The following is a 20,562-nucleotide window of genomic DNA, read 5'->3' as shown; positions in this document are numbered from 1 at the left end:
AACTCATTTCCAAAGGGGTGTCACCAACGGACGTCGCTCAAATGCCTCTGGGCGCAATTGGATAGACTTAAAACCAATCAGAACGATCGTCATCGTGTAAAGCCATATGCTGCGTCCCAATTCGCCTAAGTTACACTATGCCATAAAAGTATGTACTCTTTTTGTGAAGAAAAGGTATTTACTTTTGAATGTGTAGCAAAAAAGTAGGCAAGCTTTGGGACATACTACTTCGTCATCTTTATCGGACGGATCTGTCGCGTGCATCCTGTCATGTAAACTGCCCTGTCAATCATCTTGTCACAGTTAAAATCCTCTATTAAATCTAATTTAATTTCCTACCGTTTCGGAGAGAAATGTAGTAGCACGTTCATCTGCCAGTGGGTCTTTCCTGGAGACTGTCCTCATGTGTTTGCAATTTGAATATAATAATGCATTTAAAAGTTGAACGGACGTTGCTCAAATGCCTCTGGGCGCAATTGGATGGATCTAAAACCAGTCAGAGCTATCGTCATTGTGTAAAGCCCGCCCCAACGTTTCTGATTGGTGCCGCGATTTCGACGGATTAGAAATGGGCTTCAATGAGCTCTTTGGGCTTGAATGAACTAGTTTTCCCAGGCTAGTTATTTTATATTTTTAAATGGTTAAACCATGGTATTATTTGAAGTGCCTTGGAGTTGCCATGGAAATAGGAATGTGATTCATTCTATCATATTATATCTACTGTATGATTCTGCTTTCGAGGCAGCAAGTTAATAGTCCGGATAAGAGGCACTTCTGAATTAATGAGTAACATAATCGGTCTTAGATTTTCATTCAGCCCTTTTGAGGCTACACATAACACTGATGTGGGCCAGGAAGGAATTGATTTTGAAATCTCAGATTGAACATATTTGAAAACTTATACGTATGACTTTTTAAAAATTATTTACATTCATTTTACATTCCCACAAGAAAGTGGACTTACACAAAATAAAGAAAACAAAGGATCTATGAATTTCTTTATTTGTTTTCATATATATTTGTATAGATCAGTGGTTCTCAACCTCTCCTGCGGGGACCCCCTGACAGGCCATGTTTCTGTTTTAACCCTGAAATGGCACACCTGATTCAATTAATTAAAGGCTTAATGAGTAGTTGACTAATTGATTAATTGACTAATTCCTACTCTTCCTACTCTAGTAACTACTCATTAATTGAATCAGGTGTGCCATTTCAGGGTTAAAACAGAAACATGGCCTGTCAGGGATCCCTGCAGGAGAGGTTGAGAACCACTGGTATAGATTGTCAATCGTTGTACATTTCCTAAGCCTTTTGACTTTCTTTGTTGTGTTTACAACATTGCCAATTAAAGCTTCAAATTCTTCTCTAATGTCCACAAATGCATAATAGGATCTTAGGGTTCTTAAAGGGATAGTTCACCCAATAATGAATATTGTGTCTTTAATTACTCACCTTCATGTTGTTTTATGATGTCTTACCTTTCTGGAGCTTGAAAGTGGTAGTTGCATAGGCTGTTAAAGGAGGGACAGAAATTTCTCAGATTTCATTAAAAAGATCTTCATTTGTGTTACAAGGATGAAATTCTGACGGGTTTGGGACGACATGAAGATGAGCAATTAATGACAGAATTTTCATTTTTGGGTGAACTATCCCTTTAATAGCAACGTGTGAGTGTGTAGCAACCATACATTTTGTTTTATTTTCTTTGTTTTTGCTCATTTATTCATTTATAATCATACTGTATAATCTTTTAATTATTCCATTTAATCATATTATCATTATTATGTGTCATTTAACAATGTAATCATTTTTATTATATTGCTGTTTATTTTACTTATTTTACTTGCTCTTGTAGTGGTTGTTACTGTTGTTTAATCTTATGATTTTGTGATTTTCTAACAAAAATATTTGTCACTTCCTGTAATTCTAGTTGCTTTTGTATTGGTAAAATAACACTTGTTGAACTTGTGCTGGGTAGGCGAAGTAGGAATGAAGTTCAGAGTCCTACTGAGCATTGAAACATATAGGCCTACGCAAAGATTATTTAATAAACTGCTCTTTTTTTTTTTTAGCAATACTTCGTCTCCTGCTTTCTGCTATTTCACGGCTTTTAGTGTCTGTCTTTTTGGCTGATCTGATGAACAGAGTTAGAATTGTAATCAGTCAGAATTGTAAGATATAAACTCGCAATTGCGAGTTATAAAGTCAGAATTGCGTGACATAAACTTGCAATTCTGACTTTTTTCTTCAATTGCGAGTTTCTATCACACAATTCTGACTTAAATTCCAATCGGAAGTGAGCATCCCTATGCCCTACTCACTTCGGAGGGCAGAACGTAGCCATACATAATTAAATTACTTCCTTGAAGTGACCATTACATGTTCCCTTTGCTAACGAACCGGTGGAAGGGATTCAGTTTTTCACTTTCGTTTGAATGCTCCTACAAACACTGTATATTAAATAATATAAACTCACAATTGCGAGTAATAATGTCTGAGAAAAACTGTCAGAATTGCGAGTTTATATCTCACAATTCTGACATTATAACTCACAATTGTGAGTTTATATCATGAATTCTGAGAAAGAAAAGTTGTAAACTCGCAATTGTGAAGGAAAAAAAAGTTGCAATACCTTTTTTATTTTTTTAATTCTGTGGCAGAAACAAGCTTCCATACTTATGGTCTTATAACGTCCCTTGGCAAATAAACATGAATAAAATAAAAGTTATTAAAATTTATTATAATCCTGACAATTTTTTTTCTGCTTTCTTTTATGATGTTATTGAGGAGAATACAGACACAGCTTTGTGTGACATTAACACAAAATGAAATATTGTGAGGACCTAAACTGAGTCAAGAAAGATCAGGAGCAGGTCGACACACACTAAAATTCTGCCAAAGTGGGCAGGTGTTGAATATAGTTTGTGGAACAGGTGAGTACTGGAAAATCAAACCTGAACAGAACAGAACAGAGGCTTGTTTGGTGTAATTTAAAAACACAAGAAAACATTTTCTCTGTAATTCTTATTTTAAAAGAATCTGCTTATTATTTGTATACTTTGTGACAAAGCCCCAAAGCCAAGAGAGACTTAGGCAGCCATAAAACACAACCACAAAGAGGTGGGAGCAGGGTTAAGAGAAACTGTCTTTTATTTATACAAGAACATAGATGACCAAAAGGAATCTAAACTAGAATTTAGATTCTTCCCGTTGTGGGTGTTCCACCCATCTGCTTGAACACTAGGCCACCTTGAAGGCGAAAACAGAACAAAAGAAAGGCAAAGGTCTCACTCTAGGTCTCCCTGTGCTTCTGCACCTCGTCCTGGGGGTGTCTGCATCCAGAATCATTCAACCCTGAGTGAAGCAAAGTTCCCAGATTTATAGTGACCTCCATTGTAATAGAATTCTCTCCCCAGTAGGTAATATCTCTGTTTTTTTCAGGGCCCACCTAATGGTCAAAAAATCTTTCTCCACCATAGAATAATTATGTTCGTGTTTGAGTAACTTACGGCTGATGAAAGGAATAGGATGTTCTTCATTTCTCAGTTGTGAGAGGTCTGCTCCTATGCCCGTTTCGGAGGCATCCAAACAACTCAGTAATGTTCAAGTCTAACATCTTCCTTACTTCTTCATGGATTGCTTCTCTTTGGGCCTCTGGGATGTGATTGGGCTTTTCTGATAAAGCCCCCACTCTCTGATTCCTGGCCTGAGGGTGCTTGGCTTTACTTGACTTTTAGGCCTTCCAGGGGGGTTTCGGTTGATTAGAGGCCAGTAACGCTCATACACTGGGCAGTCCCTACCTGGGCTGATGAAATTTATGTACAAATTATGTAATAATAAAAAATAATTGTAATGTTCTTTTAGACAGTCTGCAGTCATCAAGTACTTAGGGCCAATCTCATTTCTCTGTCTTACCCCTTCCCCTACCCCTACCCCTTTGTCTGCGTCTTCCCCTTGCCCTTCGATACCCAGTGAAGGGGGGTAGGGGGAAGAACGTTTCTCTAAGAAATGAGACACCACTCGATTACCGTTTGCGTCATCTTCCCTTTCCGCTAGCTGGCTGCTACGTCAACAGAGGCGATACGCGTTGACATAAACAAACGAAGATGCCGTCGTCTCGGGTTGTGATATCGATTGCCTGGTCTCTCTTTATCTTTGCACGCTTGTGTGCCATCAGTCAAAGACATTGTTTCATTGTATTTAACGGCGGTGCCGACGACACCATAAGCAAAACATTAGCAAACGGCAAATAGCGCATAGCTGCTAGCTAGCGGTTAACTAGTGATTCAAAACAAAAACATTACAATTAAAACCGCTTGAAAGTTTTATTAAAGGTATCATAAAACACGAGTGTCATTAAACTGCTGAAAATACATACATTTGTGCGACTCACTTCGGAGAAATTCCTACCCCTCTATTTCAAGTGTGGTCCTCCGCAGACTTCGTTTCAAGGGCTATGTAGCCCTACGCCTTGGCCCTAGCCCTTAATCAAAATGAGAATTGGGACACCACTTCCCCTCACATGAACGCGCAAAACCGAGGGGAAGGGGTAAGAGTAAGGGGTAAGACAGAGAAATGAGACGCAGCCTTACTGTATTCGTTTAATTTTCATTCAATCCAGTCACAGACTGTACAAGAACTGCTACCACAATATTTGATGTTTAAAGGAGAATTTTGGGTTAAGTTAAGCTCAACAGCATTTCTTCCATAATGTTGATTACTACTACCCTGGAAATCCAGAGTTCTCGTGAGAGCACAAATTGAATTTGCTCTGCGAGTTACTCTGGCGTCGAGTAATGATGCTCATTAAATATGCCCTTGTATCCGAGCTACACCAATCACATCGGGTAATCTGATATAGGTGGGCCAGAGGCGAGCTAAACAGGTGACGACAGCGCTGTGACGTCGAAGTAATTAGTAAACATTGCAAGATGGCTATGGATGAAAACCAGTTGTTTGAAACGGCTTTGGCCGCTACAGTGAACCAGTTAGACTTGGCTTTTTATCTAAAAGAGGAACAGAAGACGGCGCTCGAATCGTTCCTTTGCAAGAAGGACATTTTTACTGTTTTGCCAACCGGATACGGCAAGAGTCTAATCTACCAGTTAGCTCCGCTGGTAGCTAAGCATATGGAGTTTATTGTGATTGGTCGTAGTGTTATCCAATTGCGTGCAGTGAGATTTTCAAATGCATGTTTGGTGCCGCCCCTTGAGCTGGCCGATTTTCATTAGTCGACGCCAGACCATTAATCTTTCAGATTTGGGTCTGGATTTCCAGGCTAGATTACTACCAGAACTACAAAAAAGAAAAAAAGAAAAGATTTGATGCTTTAGTCTCTTTTTCTTAAAAAGGGGGTGAAAAAAGCAAAAACCTGGATCCCATGCTAATTTACTGTCAACTGATTCACATAAACTCAACACATGTCCTTTTCAACACTACACAGCATAAGCGAATAGTTTGTGACACAGGTGTTATAATGAGCTGTCTCAGTACTGAGCTCTGATTAAAGCAGTTTCTTCAAGTAATTTGCAACTTTCTATCATCTCTAAAATGGAAATATGATTGATTGCCTGGCAACCATCTCTGTCATCTCCAGCTGCATCACTCATCATCAAATCATACAGCACATTGTTTCATTCATATCCAATGTATACAAAAATGGCCTGGTTTCAGTTTTTCAAAGCTTAAATCTAAACATAAATTCTGAACAAAGCATGTCAGTAATGTGTATCAAGAAAAGTGGTCCCTACACAAAATGAAAACTCTATCAACTTAGATCAGACAACATTTCAAGGTTACCATTGTTGCCAACAATTTTCAGTTCTTTCTGACAAGCTGAAGGATGAATTTAATACATTGCTCCATGACACGTCACTTATTTCAAAATTATAAAAAAAATTTCCCAGTGATCAATTGATTAGGCTATAAAGAAAAATGTATAAAAAATTTTTTTTTGTACAATTTCATTGAACCTTTATTGACACAATATGACATTGCAAAACAAAACTTTATATTTCAAACTTTAATAAACATAAAACAAAACACAACTTTCATTGGCTAAACAACAAAGAAAAGAAACAAAGAAAAGAAAGTAAAAACAAGCTTTATTTTCAGATGTCTACTTAATGATCATTGGGGTCCTCTGAGATGCATGATGGACATTCAAGTACATCTTCTGATGGATCCATCGCCACAGATGACCCACAGCCTCCCCAAATCGTAGGTCACATGTTTGTGGTTGTTGGGACAGACATCAATCATTTGCCATACTGTGCCAGCGGGATTTGATGGAGAGACTCCGACTCTATAAAAGATAAGTGATAAGATAATGGTTTCTAATAAATGAAAATCATTCTTGAATTTTACCTTTGCTCATATTTAACAGTTTTATTAAACAAAACAAGCTTTCAGTGCTATTTTCAGCTCACCTTTGCATCAAAGACCCCTGATAGTTAACACCATAGACGCTGCCGTCAGTTGCAACTTCGACCATAGACAGAGTTCCATTAACAACATCCCAAAAAGCTGACCCACCACAGGCAGAACCCGTCACATTCTGAGAAACAAAACAAGATACAAAAAACTCACTTGACTAAAACTGATTACTCCTCAGGCTTTTCCTTTTTGTTCAAACTCTTCCACTCTTACCCTTTTGAGGAGCACGTTCTCTTGAGCGTTCACCCCCCAACAGCTGTACGGGCCACAGCTGTAGTACTTCAGCCTTCCTGTGATTTGTGTCCAAGGAATAATTCCAGATGGCCCATTGCTGTTGACATCCTTATTAAAGCAGAAGACGTCGTCTATTGGAGTAACACCTGCAACAATCTCACTTCCAGCATCAACCTGCTTTAAACCTCCTGACAGTAAAAATAAAGAGATTGAAGGGAGAAGTCAGACAAAATATGGACAGATAAGAAAACCTGCATTCAGCATCTGCTTAATTTTCATTATTATTTATTTATTTATTTATTAACCTTGAATCTGCCTGAAGTCTCCGCTCAGAAACTTGAAGACGATGTTTGTTGGACTCACTCCTAACTGTCCAGCTGGTCCAACAGTAATGTGCTTCAGTGATGCATTTATTCTTGTAAAACTGTTTCCCAAAAATAGGAAAGCTTCATTGTCATTGTTGACTCCACCCACTAAGCCTAAGCCAGCATCAATCTGCTTCAGGGTACCAGGAATCACTTCACACTCTAAAGCTATGGAAATATTTGGGTTGGATTCATTTGAATTATTCTGCAATTGTTAGTATCATGATATGATTCTGAATCCCCAAACACACATTCATCGTTTACCTCGAGTATAAAGAATCTGGCAGCTGAAGAGTAGCAGGATGCACTGACAAGCTTTCATTGTGCTGCAACACAGAGTATTTGTCTCGTCATATACATAAACAGAAATCAAATGTCCATGATGTTAAGTCTTCTTAAATTCTACACAACATAAACAAACAAATAAACCAGCATAATTATTTTGTTTGAAACTAAACCAACCTTTTCTTGATCTTAGACTTGTCAGCTGGTTTCAGCAGTCCTCTTCTCACAACCACAATGTATGGAGATGTTGGTGAATGACTGCTAGGTTTGTTTTTATAGCTGTAGTTTGTTTCCTGATCAGGGAAGGGAAACTCCTGCTGTACAGAATTATGCAGTGGATCAAGATCTTCTGCTGGGCGGAGAAGAATTTGGGCAGAACTCTTATGTCACTGGTTCTTATGAACTTAGAATGTTCATTGACTGAATAGTTTTTGTCTCCACACGTGTACATTTGCCCTCATGCCATTGTCATATTCCTATGATGCAATTGGAATTTTTTATGTGTTTGGTAAGAACATATTATGCTTAATATTACATGGTATGAGGTTGTTTAATATAAAAAGGAACGTAAAGCTCACTTGAAACCTAACAATGACACGAAAACCTTGCCTTCTGCGGTAAAGTCACTCTGAAGTAGTGTAATAACATTTTAAAGAATTTAAAGGAAATTACATAAGTGAATTTATAATAATAATAAGTGAACCATCACTAAGATGATGCACTTACAATTGATTTTTTGGGGGGTATTTAAAGCAGAAATATGAAACTTATAATTGTATAAAAGCAATTAAATAAATCAAGTTGAAAATGTGGATATAACTACACAGAAAAGGTTAGTAAGTGATTTTTCCACAATAAAATCATGTTAACACACATTGTTTACATCTTGTGGCTGTACTATTAAAATATTTAGGGATTGGCCCCATTCACTTCCATTGTAAATGCCTCATGATAGCCCCAGAACCCCAAAAAAGTGAGTCATTATTGCACATAGTCCGTTATTGCATTAAGCCCAGGTGTTACAGCTTTATCTGTGTGTATGTTATGTGTGTTGTATGCCTGTAAACATGTGTAAACATGATTTTAGAAGAACCACTCGACAAAAATTCCACTGAGCTTGTTTGGTGTCATTTTTAAGAGTCTTTTAGATGAGTAAGGGACATGGCTTGACTGTTATGTATTTAGTTGTGTAATTTCACTTTATTTGTTTCACGTGTTCACATGCTGCACGTTTTCATATTGTTTCGTGTAGTGTACACTTTTGAACAGTTTGCTGTAAGTCTGGAAGCTACTGATGGCAGTATGTTGGAGCCTTATAAAGTTAAGCTCAAAAATAGTCAAAGCACTGAAAACTTATTTTATTAATGAAGCCATCCGATATGGACAAAATAATATTTAATGTTAAAAAGATTAAATAAGAAATTATTCGATTACTGACCGATTACACAACAAGGTTTTGTACTGTAAAAAACAGATCTCACTCAAAATTATCATGTTGCAAAACATTGAGTTTGGAAAACAAATCTTTAATCTGTGTGGTGCACAAACGCTATACATAAATTACAATACAACATTAAAAATCATATTCTTATGTAACTTGGATGTTTTACAGTATCTAATATCTAAAAACCATTAGAAAAAAAAAGAACAATACCATTTTTTTTATGTGTCACTGATTCAATCTTATATGAAATAGCAAACTATAAGATGAGAGTAAAGGGGGGAAAAATATTTTACACTATTCAAAGGTTTTATTTAGTCAAGATTTTAAAATGTTTTTGAAAGAAGTCTCTCATGGCTGGATTTATTTGATCAAAAAAAAGTAAAAAAAATAGCAATAAAGTGAAATATTATTACAATTTAAAAGTGTTCCTATTTTAATTTGTTAAAATGTAATTTATTCTTGTGATGGAAAGGCTGATTTTTCAGCATCCACTACTCCAGTCTTCACATGATCCTTCAGAAATCATTCTGATAAGTTGATTTTGTGCTCAGGAAACATTTCTTATTATGAATTTTGAAAACACTTGTGGTTCTTAATATTTTTGTTGAAACCATGATGCATGCTGCAATGTAAAAGTGTCACTTTTAATCAATTTAATGCTTGCTGAATAAAATAATAATTGAGAGAGAGACAGAGACACATGACACAGCCATGTGTGGGCAGTTGTGTAATGAACAGGTGAGTAAAAACAGACCAGATCAGAAGCGGGTTTAGTGTTATTTAAAAACAAGGAAACAACGTGAACAAAATGGAAATAACCAGTTTCTTGAACAATACTTATGTAATGAACTAATTACCTGCATCCTTTCACATTCTTTTCAAATTCTTTCACATTCTTTTTTTTAGACAGTCTGCTGGCCCGTCACCAAGTACTTCATTTCACTTTCCCTCAATCCAGTTGCATTGGCACAGGCTGTACAAGAACTAACCAAAGAAACAAAAAGAAAACACAGGCTGTGTTCGAAATCGCCCCCCTGAACCCTCATTCACGATTCCCTACATTGCTCCACTAATATAGTCCACTTGAAGGAGTGAATGAAAACGAGTGAGGGAATTCGGACACTATGCACCGGAAGGGCTGCCGCTTTTGCATAGTTTGTGCTTGCTGTTTAATAACCATTTGAAACTTAGCAAACAGTGAGCTCCAGTAGTAAGATGAAAAGATTGATCTTGAACTCTGTCATGGAAACTAGCATGTATAAACTTTAATTAAGAAATTTAATAATCAAGCAAAAAGGAACTTATACCTGTATGTGTCACGGTACTGTGTTTTCATGGACTTTTAGTTTGTATTCATTGGTTCCTGTTTTCCTTTGTTTAGTTTTCCTGACACTCTTTAGTTGCTATGGCTAGATATGATTAGTTATTTCAGTTCAGCTGTACATCGTCAATTATTATGTTTGCATTAGTACTTAAGTTCCTTTGGTTTCTCAGTTCTTTGTTGGTTGCTGTTTGTGTTTGGTACACCCTGTTACCCATGTAGGACTACGCTGTCTTGATGTTCTCATTAAATATCTTCATATTGGAACTTAGTCTTCATCTTTGGGACTTTCATTACGTGAAAGAACAACTGACTGTTAAAATGAACTTAGCAGCAGAGTTTGCTACGTTGGCCAGGAGAGGCCTCAATCTCTTGGACTATACCCATCAATTCTGCCACCTTGCCATTCATTCACCGTATGATAATGAAACCATCAATGCTTTCAACCATGCTTTCATCTGTGAAGTAACAACAGATAAGCAGTTCTGTCATCATACAAACCCTTTACAGATAAGGGTTTGGTCCAGGTGATCAATCTTGATAAAACTGTTGACAGATACTTTTTGTTTATGTACAGTGCATGTACACATGATTTTAGAAGAGCCACTTGACACAAAAATGCCACTGAACTTGTTTGGGTGTTAAAGAAGCAATGCCCATGGCTTTATGATTATGTATTTAGTTGTGTAATTTCATTTCTTTCTTATTTCTTTCACGTATTTAATTCACATGCTGCACGTTTTCATATTGTTTTGTGTAGAGTGAGCCAGGCAATGGCTGTTGAGGTGGCAGACACTTTAGAACAGTTTGTTGGAAGTTTGGAAGCTGACGATTCTCCCGCTGTTTATTTTGCTGACATGTTGCAAAACATTGATTATGGAAAACATATCTTTAATCTGTGGTGCGCAAATGCTATACATGAATGAATGTACATTAAAAATCATATTCTTAAGTAACTTGGATACAGTAAATATCTAAAAACCGATTAGAACTAAAGAACAATAAAAGTTGACATATATTTTTTTATGCGTCACTGATTCAATCTTATATGAAATAGCAAACCATAAGATGAGAGAAATGGGGGGAAAATGTGGTATAAAATTTGATTTAAAAAAAGTAAATCAGCAGTAAAGTGAAATATTACAATTTAAAAGTACTTTTTCTATTTTAATTTGGTGAAATGTAATTTATTCTTGTGATGGAAAGACTGATTTTTTTTTTTCCAGCAGCCATTACTCCAGTCTTCACATGATCCTTCTGAAATCATTCTGATATGCTGATTTTTCTTATTATGAATTTTGAAAACATTTGTGGTGCTTAATATTTTTCTTGAAACTATGCATATTACAATGTAAAAGTGTCACTTTTGATCAGTTTAATGCCTGCTGAATAAAATAATTGATTTCCTTAAAACACACACACACACACACACACACACACACACACACACACACACACACACAGAGAGAGAGAGAGAGAGAGAGAGAGAGAGAGAGAGAGAGAGAGAGAGAGAGAGAGAGAGAGAGTGTGTACTGGAAAAATCAAAGCTGAAAAGAGCATATCAGAATCATTGTTAGTGTTATTTAAAAACATAAGGAAATGTTTTTCTCTGTAATTGTTTCTTAAGAATCTTCTTAACCTGTTTCATTTTTCATAATAGTTATGTAATGAAATAATTACTTTCACTTTTGTATGCTTTCACTTTCTTAAATCTGAGGTAATCAGTTACATAAAGTGTAAGTTAAGAAATTCAGTTTAAGCAAGAAGAACTGGCAGATTTTTATTTTGTACTAATACATTTTTATTTCTCTTAACTTGAAATATTTTAGTAAGCTAATTCATACATTTAACTTAAAATGATCATGTTGCTGGTGAAGTGAGGACTGAAGGGGAGGCAGAGGAAAGGAGAACCCTGATGAAACCGAATGAGTGGAGGGATGAGGCTCAGCCAAAGGCCCGGATGTTCGCGGCAGAGGCAGAGTCGCGAATGACCAAGGCGGAGGCGAAGGGACAAGGGAGCCCGGTGGAGCCGGAAGGATGGCAGGATGGCACGGAACCATGGTGGAGCTGACCAGTCGACGGGCCGAGATGGAATAATGGGCTCGGAGGTCCAAGGTGGAGCCAGAGGATCCGGAGACGGGCCGAGGATCTGTCTGGAGTCGATAAAGAAGGAGGGAGTGGGAGGCTAGGCAGGGCCATTAGCAATGAAGGAGACTTGGTCAATGAAACAGACTTGGTGCTGGGTGGGACAAGTGGCGATGAAGGAGACTTGCAGCTGAGCAGGACCCGTGGTGACGAAGGAGACCAGAAACTGGATGAGATCAGCGGGGACTGTAGGTCTTGAAACATTGCATTATCCTGATCATTCAATAAACATTTATAGGGGACCCATCTCATATGTGACGGGGGTGTGGAAGGGGCTCCTATCCTTTCCTCAAACTCAACTAAAACACCCTCTGGGATGGAAGTTGTTGCCAGCTCTTGCTATGGTCAGACTCCCTGATAAATTTGGGCTCACAATCTGGGTCTGCGGTGGGCTTTGGCTCATAGTCCGTGATGGGAGTGGCGTGCGACTGGATGGGCTCTGGGTCATGAGCTGAGTCAGGTGTGGATGCTGGGTGGTTGAGATCCTCCTTGTCCTACTTGTCTCTATTTTTCTTTAAATAGAAATAAAAAAATAAAGCAAAAACATGGGTTATCATTAGGGATTTACAATGAAAATAAAAAAGGGCCAAGCCGTAAACATTTATTTTAATAGTACAGCCACAAGATGTAAGCAATAGGTGTTAACAAGATTTTAGTGTGAACATTTTTTACTTGAATGTTTACTTTAACACTTTACAATAAGGTCTCATTTGTTAACATTAGTTAATGTATTAACTAACATGAACTAACAATGAGAAATACATTTGTTACAGTATTTGTTTATCTTTGTTAAAATTAGTTAGTAAAAATACAATTGTTCATTGTTTGTTCATGTTAGTTTACAGTGCATTAACTAATGTTATCAAATCTAACTTTTGATTTTAATAATGCATTAGTAAATGTTTTAAGATTAAGAAATATTAATAAATGCTGTAGAAGTATTGTTCATTCTTAGTTCATGTTAACTGAAGTAATGTTAACCAATTAAATATTGTAAAGTGTAATGTTATAATAACATTTATAACAAAGAAAAACTCCAAGGCACTCTCCTGGAATGTTAAAAATGCCTTTATTTTATGGCATAGTCAAAAAAGACTTTTAAAATGACTCCAACGCATTTCAGCACACTGGCCTTCGTCAGGGAATCAAATCAGTTTGATTCCCTGACGAAGGCCAGTGTGCTGAAACGCGTTGGAGTCATTTTAAAAGTCTTTTTTGACTATGCCATAAAATAAAGGCATTTTTAACATTCCAGGAGAGTGCCTTGGAGTTTTTCTTTGATATAAAATCTACTCTACCCTTTCCAAAGAGCACCTCTACTAGGATAAGTGAATCCGGGAAGCGCTCCTGCTCTACATGTTTTAATAAAATTTATAACTTCGTTGTCATGACAATGCAACACCATACACTGCAAAACTGAAACCTTTTCTGATGCTTTATGAATTCAGTTATGTAATTACATTGCAATCCTTGTTAAATTGCATTACATTACTTCAGAATGACTTTACCGCAGAAGGCGAGGTTTTTATTTTCTTGTTGGGTTTTAATTGAGGTTTACATTCAATTTATAATAAACAACCTTGTACCAGGTTTTAAGCATCACATGTTCTTACCAAACACATAAAAAATTCCAATTGCATCAATGTGACAGTGGCACGAGGACAAATGTGTGCATGTGTGGAGACAAAAACTATTCAGTCAATGAACATTCTAAGTTCATAAGAACCAGTGACATAAGAGTTCTGCCCAAATTCTTCTCCGCCCAGCAGAAGATCTTGATCCACTGCATAATTCTGTACAGCAGGGGTTTCCCTTCCCTGATCAGGAAACAAACTACAGCTATAAAAACAAACCTAGCAGTCATTCACCAACATCTCCATACATTGTGGTTGTGAGAAGAGGACTGCTGAAACCAGCTGACAAGTCTAAGATCAAGAAAAGGTTGGTTTTGTTTCAAACAAAATAATTATGCTGGTTTATTTGTTCGTTTATGTTGTGTAGAATTTAAGAAGACTTAACATCATGGACATTTGATTTCTGTTTATGTATATGACGAGACAAATACTCTGTGTTGCAGCACAATGAAAGCTTGTCAGTGCATCCTGCTACTCTTCAGCTGCCAGATTCTTTATACTCGAGGTAAACGATGAATGTGTGTTTGGGGATTCAGAATCATATCATGATACTAACAATTGCAGAATAATTCAAATGAATCCAACCCAAATATTTCCATAGCTTTAGAGTGTGAAGTGATTCCTGGTACCCTGAAGCAGATTGATGCTGGATTAGGCTCAGTGGGTGGAGTCAACAATGACAGTGAAGTTTTCCTATTTTTGGGAAACAGATTTACAAAAATAAATGCATCACTGAAGCACATTACTATTGGACCGGCTGGACAGTTCGGAGTGAGTCCAACAAACATCGTCTTCAAGTTTCAGAGCGGAATCTTCAGGCCGATTCCAGGTGAAAAAAAAAGAAGAAGAAGAAAAGAAAAAAAAATTAGCCTCAAAATGCTGAATGCAGATTATCTTATCTGTCCACATTTTGTCTGACTTTTCCCTTTTATCTCTTTATTTTAAGGAATATCAGGAGGTTTAAAGCAGGTTGATGCTGGAAGTGAGATTGTTGCAGGTGTTAATCCAATAGACGACGTCTTCTGCATTAACAAGGATACTAACAGCAATGGGCCACCTGCAAATGCTGCTTGGACACCACTCACAGGAGGAAGGCTGAAGTACTACAGCTGTGGCCCGTACAGCTGTTGGGGGGTGAACTTCACAGATAATGTCTTCCTCAAAAGGGTAAGAGTAAAATTCAGAGTGGAAAGGCTTGAACAAAAAGAAAAATCCTAAGTACACAGTATCAGACAAGTGAGTTGTTTGCATCTTGTGTTGTTCAGAATGTGACGGGTTCTTCCTGTGGTGGGTCAGCTTTTTCGGAGATTGTTAATGGATCTTTGTCAATGGTCGAAGTAGCAACTGATGGCAGCGTCTATGGTGTCGACTCTCAGGGGTCTTTGTTGCAAAGGTGAGCTGAAAATAGCACTGAAAGCGTGTTTTAAGAAACCTTCTAAAACTGAACAACAGTAAAATTTAATAATAATTTTTTGTTATTAGAAACCTCTCATTCTTATCTGTTTTAGACTCGGGGTCTCTCCATCAAATCCCGCTGGCACATCATGGCAGAAGATTGCCGCCTGTCCCTTTGGCCACAGACATGTGACCTACGATGTGGGGAGGCTGTGGGTCATCTGTATTGATGGATCTATCAGAAGATGTACTTGAATGTCCATCATGCATCTCAGAGGAACACGATCATTAAACGTAGAAATCTGAAAATAAAGCTTGTTTTGTTTGTTTTTGTTTTTTCTGTTTAACCAATGAAAGTTGAGTTTTGTTTTTATGCTCATTGAAGTTTGATGTATAGAGTTTTGTTTTGCATTGCTATATGTCAATAAAGTTTAAATGAAACTACACAAGAGTTGGACTGCTTCATGCTCACCTTTTCTTCATAATCAACTGAAAATGTATTTTTTTTAAATGATTGTCATGAATCATGGAGAAATGCATCAGTTTGTCAGAAATAATTAAAACTCTTTGCAACAATACACTTAAAATTTTAGTCCTTTTGAGGGACTACATTTTTATGTGGATTAACCTCTGGATGTGCATTACTGACATATTTTATTTAGTATTTATGTTCAATATTTAAGTCTTAAAAAACGTCAATCAAGCAATCTTAAACTCTTTGTGCCCATTGGGTATCAATGAAACCTGTTGCTTTATGATTGGATGATGAGTGATGCAGGTGGATATGACAGAGATGGTTGCAGGCAATCAATCACATAAAGGCTACTAGAAATGCACACATGGTGAAGGTGGGAAGTTGCTAAAGTACTCTGAAAAAAAAAATGTGTATGTGTTTGCAGAGGCTCTAATTAGAGCTCAGTCACGAGGCTTCTCATTATAAAAGCCTGTGTCACAAACTGTGCATGTGTTTGCTAATGATGTGGAGTTTTGGAAGTGACACAGGGTTCATTTGGATCAGTTGAAATTAGTGTGGGATCTGTATGAATAAAGTTTCATGGCATATTTTTGTATTCCTGTGTGGGTTTTATTCTCAGACTTGTAGTACACAGCAACCAAATCATCATGGTAATGCAGAAATGCTGGCTGGATGAATTAAACAGGAGAACGGCACAGCCTTGTGGTGCCACACAATATAACATCTTATGGACTTATATCAGACTGAATGTGGTCTCACACAGATCAAACTCTGGGAAAAGCAATTTCTAGCAAGGTAGAAAGGTAGGCTATTTCAAAAAATTGTTGTAATGCATATGCATTTGTGAAAACATAATTCAGACAACAACGATAGAGCACCATATTACTCATCTTAACAGTGTTACATTTATTAGGCAAAAGTGGTGTGCCCTCTATACAAAAAAGTTTAGATTTTAGTAGGCTGAAGATGAAGACTTTTATGAAGTGTTCTCACACAATGAGAATGTATTTAACAAAAGTAACATAATCAAACTTGAGTGTTTGGAGGTTTAAATTCAATATGAAAAGGGTAAATTACAAACATTTTATAGGCTACTTAAATTTGCTAAATTTATCTGAGAACTCGCAGCGGGTGATTTCACAGTGTAGGGTCATAATGCTAATAGGCTACATTTGAAAGCCAGCGTTGGAGGGATAGTGTTTTTGTTTTTTAATATAAATAAACAACATTAAGACAAATAAAACAAACAAACAAAAAAAGTAAAAAAAATATACAGTACAATAAATGTGCAGCGGAAGTGCTGCGATGACGTCAGTTTTGCGCGGGGACCTTCAGACATGTGTGGATGCATCATAAACAAGTCTTTTGGCAGACGGTTTTAAGACCCCCGTGAGCCACTTAACGATTGTGGAAAGTCACTTGAAGATTCTGTGGCACCAAAAGCAGCTTAACTCTTTATTTTACCCGTAAATATTATTCCGTAGCCTACTTTTTATTGAACAACATGGATAGATAGGCTATGGCTGACTGTATATTATATATTTGACATATGGCGTCCGTTAGTAAACAACAAATCAAGTGAAAGATGTCTCGAGATGTGACAACGCAGAAAGAGTTCACCTAAACCCTCGTTTTTTATGGAGACAACAGCGCCGCGCGGTGGTTACGGGAAAAGTTACAGCGGCGAGGCGCGTTTGTTTCTCCGGGGTTTGGCTCGTGAGAGCGGGTGGCTCGCGCTGACAGGTCCGCGAGAGGGACAGCCACACTCTCATTTCTCTTCACGGACTAAAACACCTGCCGGAGAGAGTCACTGACCATTCGCAGCATCTGACCTGTACAGCATCTCCGTTTTTAATTCATCCTCCGTTGCCTATAGAGCTGTTGGTGAAGCAGGTGAGGCGGCTTTTGTGGAATTCGCTGCCTGTCTAAAAGGTGACGATGCGAAATAACGGGACTCGCAGACTTGCGGAGAGATTGTAAATCACTGGAAAGGTACGTAATGCTCCCTTTTATCCTATAAACTTATCTTATAAATAAAGTGCACTGAAGTAAATGAATACTTAAACGTGTATGTCGCATTTCAACTGTTGCCAGTGCACGAGCCGTCATCAATAAAATAGAAGGTGGAATAGACTTGCTTTTATGGAACTCACATTGTTTTTTTTTGTTTTGTTCAATTGCTCTCTGACTGTTGATAAAGTGTTGGTGGTTGTTTCTCACAAGCATGAAGGATGCAACACAACATGCTCTGATGCTCCAGTCAGCGGAACATGCAGAAAAAAATTAGAGCTGATCTTATGTGCTAATATCAAATACAAGCAAGAAACGATCATTTAGGACTCGACACACGCTTTTCTCTTGCGATGAACAAATCAGTACAAACCCTTGAGCAACACTTTGCATTACAAATGCTTCCTACATGCTATATAATGCACATGCAAAAGTAGTGTTTTTCAACACCAAGCATTCACTGCATGTAAGATTTTATGCGAACACTTAGTTAAATGCATACTTTTATGATTTCAGTTCACTTAAGTGCTTCTGTGGGATAATAATAAAAAAAATTGCAGTGTAAATACATGTATGAATTATGTATTCAACATCAAACATTTTGTACCAAGAATAATTGTATGCTTTTGGTTCACTGAAGTACTCCTGCAATATGATACATACATTTCTCACAGTAAAATATTCAAATTAGTCTCTCAGTTGTAAAGTCGCCGAAACCTTCATGTAACAATGCAAGAATTATAGGTAGGCTGCTTTGAAATAGGAGTATATCACAACACATTGCTTGACATGTCATGTCACCTAAACAATTACAAAGCAATGCAAATGAACACTGTAAAGTGTGAACAAATCCTGCATGCGTGTGGCACGTTTGATAGTTTTGGCTGCCATTAAAAAGCCCTGGGCTTTATAATGAGGGATCCGTGTCATCCTATCTGTAGTCTACGAATGGATTACGATTAAGGGGCTTATTTTCGACAGATACCATCCATGCAGTGAATGCTGTTGAATTACACGCATTTCAACTAATTGCCTTTTGCTCATTTCTTAATCGTCTCCTGATTTCACGGTCATGAAAGACAAGACATTTGATGTCGCGCTGCATGATTATGTTATTCACACACATGTTTGGTCCCAATCCAGTTCCTCTTGCCAAAGCGTCCTGTATCCTGCACTACAGTAAACGAACTCAAGTGCTGAATGTCACACGGGAGAATCGCTGTAACCCGGGCTTGCCGAAAGGAACCATGTAAAGACAGATGAATCAGTTCTCTGGGCGGATGGAGAGTTAATGAGATTTTCTCACACTTGTCACCACATGGTTTCTAATTTGAACCGGTGGCCACTTTCACTAGCGGCGCAGTGGACCCTGAAGGACTGCTTCTCTCCTCTTCTCTGCTCACAGATCATCCCTCAATCTCCTCCAGCCTTTCTCCTCCCATCTCCATCTGCAGATACCCTAGCTCCTTTTTCTCATTCTCGTTTCCTGCGGCCATTCTTTATTCCATTTTACATGTTTTCCCTCAGCTTAAAGCACTCATTTTAAAGGTAAACTGCATCATTTCTCTACCAGTGATGATTTTGTGGTGGGGCTTTTTAAATAGCCAATTGGCTTAAGTTACGTAACATAGTTGCGAATTTGTGTATATGTGAATATTTACTGCATTTAATGAATAATGAGAGAACTTATTCACCTTTATATGGTTCCTTTTGAAATTTGATGGACAACTTGGTTTTTGACAGTTAAAAAGTATGTGTTAAATGTTTGAATGTGTAAATGGACTGCACATCTGCTATGTTGGCGTTGTCATGTGACTTACATCACATCCACACTTCGTAGTTAGCCTGGGTTTTCCCATTCTGCCTTGTGCGCAGCGCGATTTTATTCACGCTGCTAAGCAGCCTGGACACCATGGACCAGATTTTCCCCTCAAAAAGGGAACCAATCACAGAACGGGGAGGGAGCAGCAAGACGATGACGACGTCTATGCGACACACTGAAGCAGTTTGTTTATATCTATGGATCCAACATGGCAGCAGACGCGAAGTTGCCTTTCGATGCAGCCTTAGATAGTGTTCTAAGTAGTTTAGAACGCAAGTTTATTTCGTCTTCTTCCTCGTCGAATTTCTGTCGCTCTACATACGTCATCTGGTATAATTGAAACGATTGGCTATGAGCTACGTACAGGCGCATTTGATAGACATTCGTAGCACCCAATAAACGGCTCTGGGTATTCGTATACCACGCCTCAAATACGAGAAAATGAACATGTGGTTCCCAGACCACGTCTCAATGAGACGAGGTCTGACGTTAGCCAGGCTACTTCGTAGTAGTGAAGTTGGTATATCCACACATGGGTGTGATTTTTAACCAGCAATGCAAGTTTGAGAGGTGGCGCCCCACCAATTCTCGCGAGAATCATGACTTGCTTTACGGCTCGACGTCACATACATCAACAACACATGAAGCAGCCTCTATGGAAGACACTAGCATGCGTTTCTACGTGAATCATGGCAGAGTTGACAAAGAAAACGAAGAAAGTGTGGTAGGAAGAGTGCAGAGATGGCTCTGCATGAGTGGTTACAACAGTAACGTTAAATACAAGTATTCCACAGCGACTCTAGGGGTCACTGTTTTGGGAAAAACGGAAACTGCATAGTGTGCCTTTAAAGGCAGAGCATGTTCTGACACTGATGGCTTGTGAAGCGACTCTCAAATGCCTGTGAATTAGGTTGTCATGACAAATAGGCATTCTTTCCTGCACTTGTCTGTTACTGCAGCCAACACTGTCTCTGAATGGAAGAAATAGAGGAAATAA

General features: G+C 37.9%; 3 protein-coding genes across 3 annotated transcripts in view; 2 read left to right on the top strand and 1 right to left on the bottom strand.

Annotated features, from left to right (window-relative positions):
- Positions 1-4,590: 4,590 nt before the first annotated feature.
- Positions 4,591-7,612, bottom strand: LOC307157756 (fish-egg lectin-like). The gene is made up of 6 exons (XM_079869679.1): positions 7,497-7,612; positions 7,299-7,360; positions 6,975-7,202; positions 6,649-6,857; positions 6,429-6,556; positions 4,591-6,304 (listed from the first exon to the last, which is right to left on the bottom strand). Exons 2-6 carry the CDS (start codon positions 7,354-7,356, stop codon positions 6,163-6,165), a joined length of 765 nt encoding a protein of 254 aa, XP_079725805.1. The 5' UTR covers positions 7,357-7,360; positions 7,497-7,612; the 3' UTR covers positions 4,591-6,162.
- Positions 7,613-14,091: 6,479 nt separating this feature from the next.
- Positions 14,092-15,701, top strand: LOC307157774 (fish-egg lectin-like). The gene is made up of 6 exons (XM_079869697.1): positions 14,092-14,170; positions 14,307-14,368; positions 14,465-14,692; positions 14,810-15,030; positions 15,129-15,256; positions 15,372-15,701. The coding sequence occupies exons 2-6, from the start codon at positions 14,311-14,313 to the stop codon at positions 15,511-15,513; spliced, it is 777 nt and encodes a 258-aa protein (XP_079725823.1). The 5' UTR covers positions 14,092-14,170; positions 14,307-14,310; the 3' UTR covers positions 15,514-15,701.
- Positions 15,702-17,398: 1,697 nt separating this feature from the next.
- Positions 17,399-20,562, top strand: part of nav3 (neuron navigator 3) — a 309,331-nt gene continuing 306,167 nt past the window's right edge. The window contains exon 1 of the mRNA XM_079868451.1: positions 17,399-17,725. The gene's annotated coding sequence lies outside the window, so the exon portion shown is untranslated. The remainder of the gene's footprint in view (positions 17,726-20,562) is intronic.

This window comes from Squalius cephalus, assembly GCF_949319135.1.
Source record: "Squalius cephalus genome assembly, chromosome: 4".
NCBI classification, from domain to species: domain Eukaryota; kingdom Metazoa; phylum Chordata; class Actinopteri; order Cypriniformes; family Leuciscidae; genus Squalius; species Squalius cephalus.
This window is presented reverse-complemented; position numbering and strand designations above follow the sequence as displayed.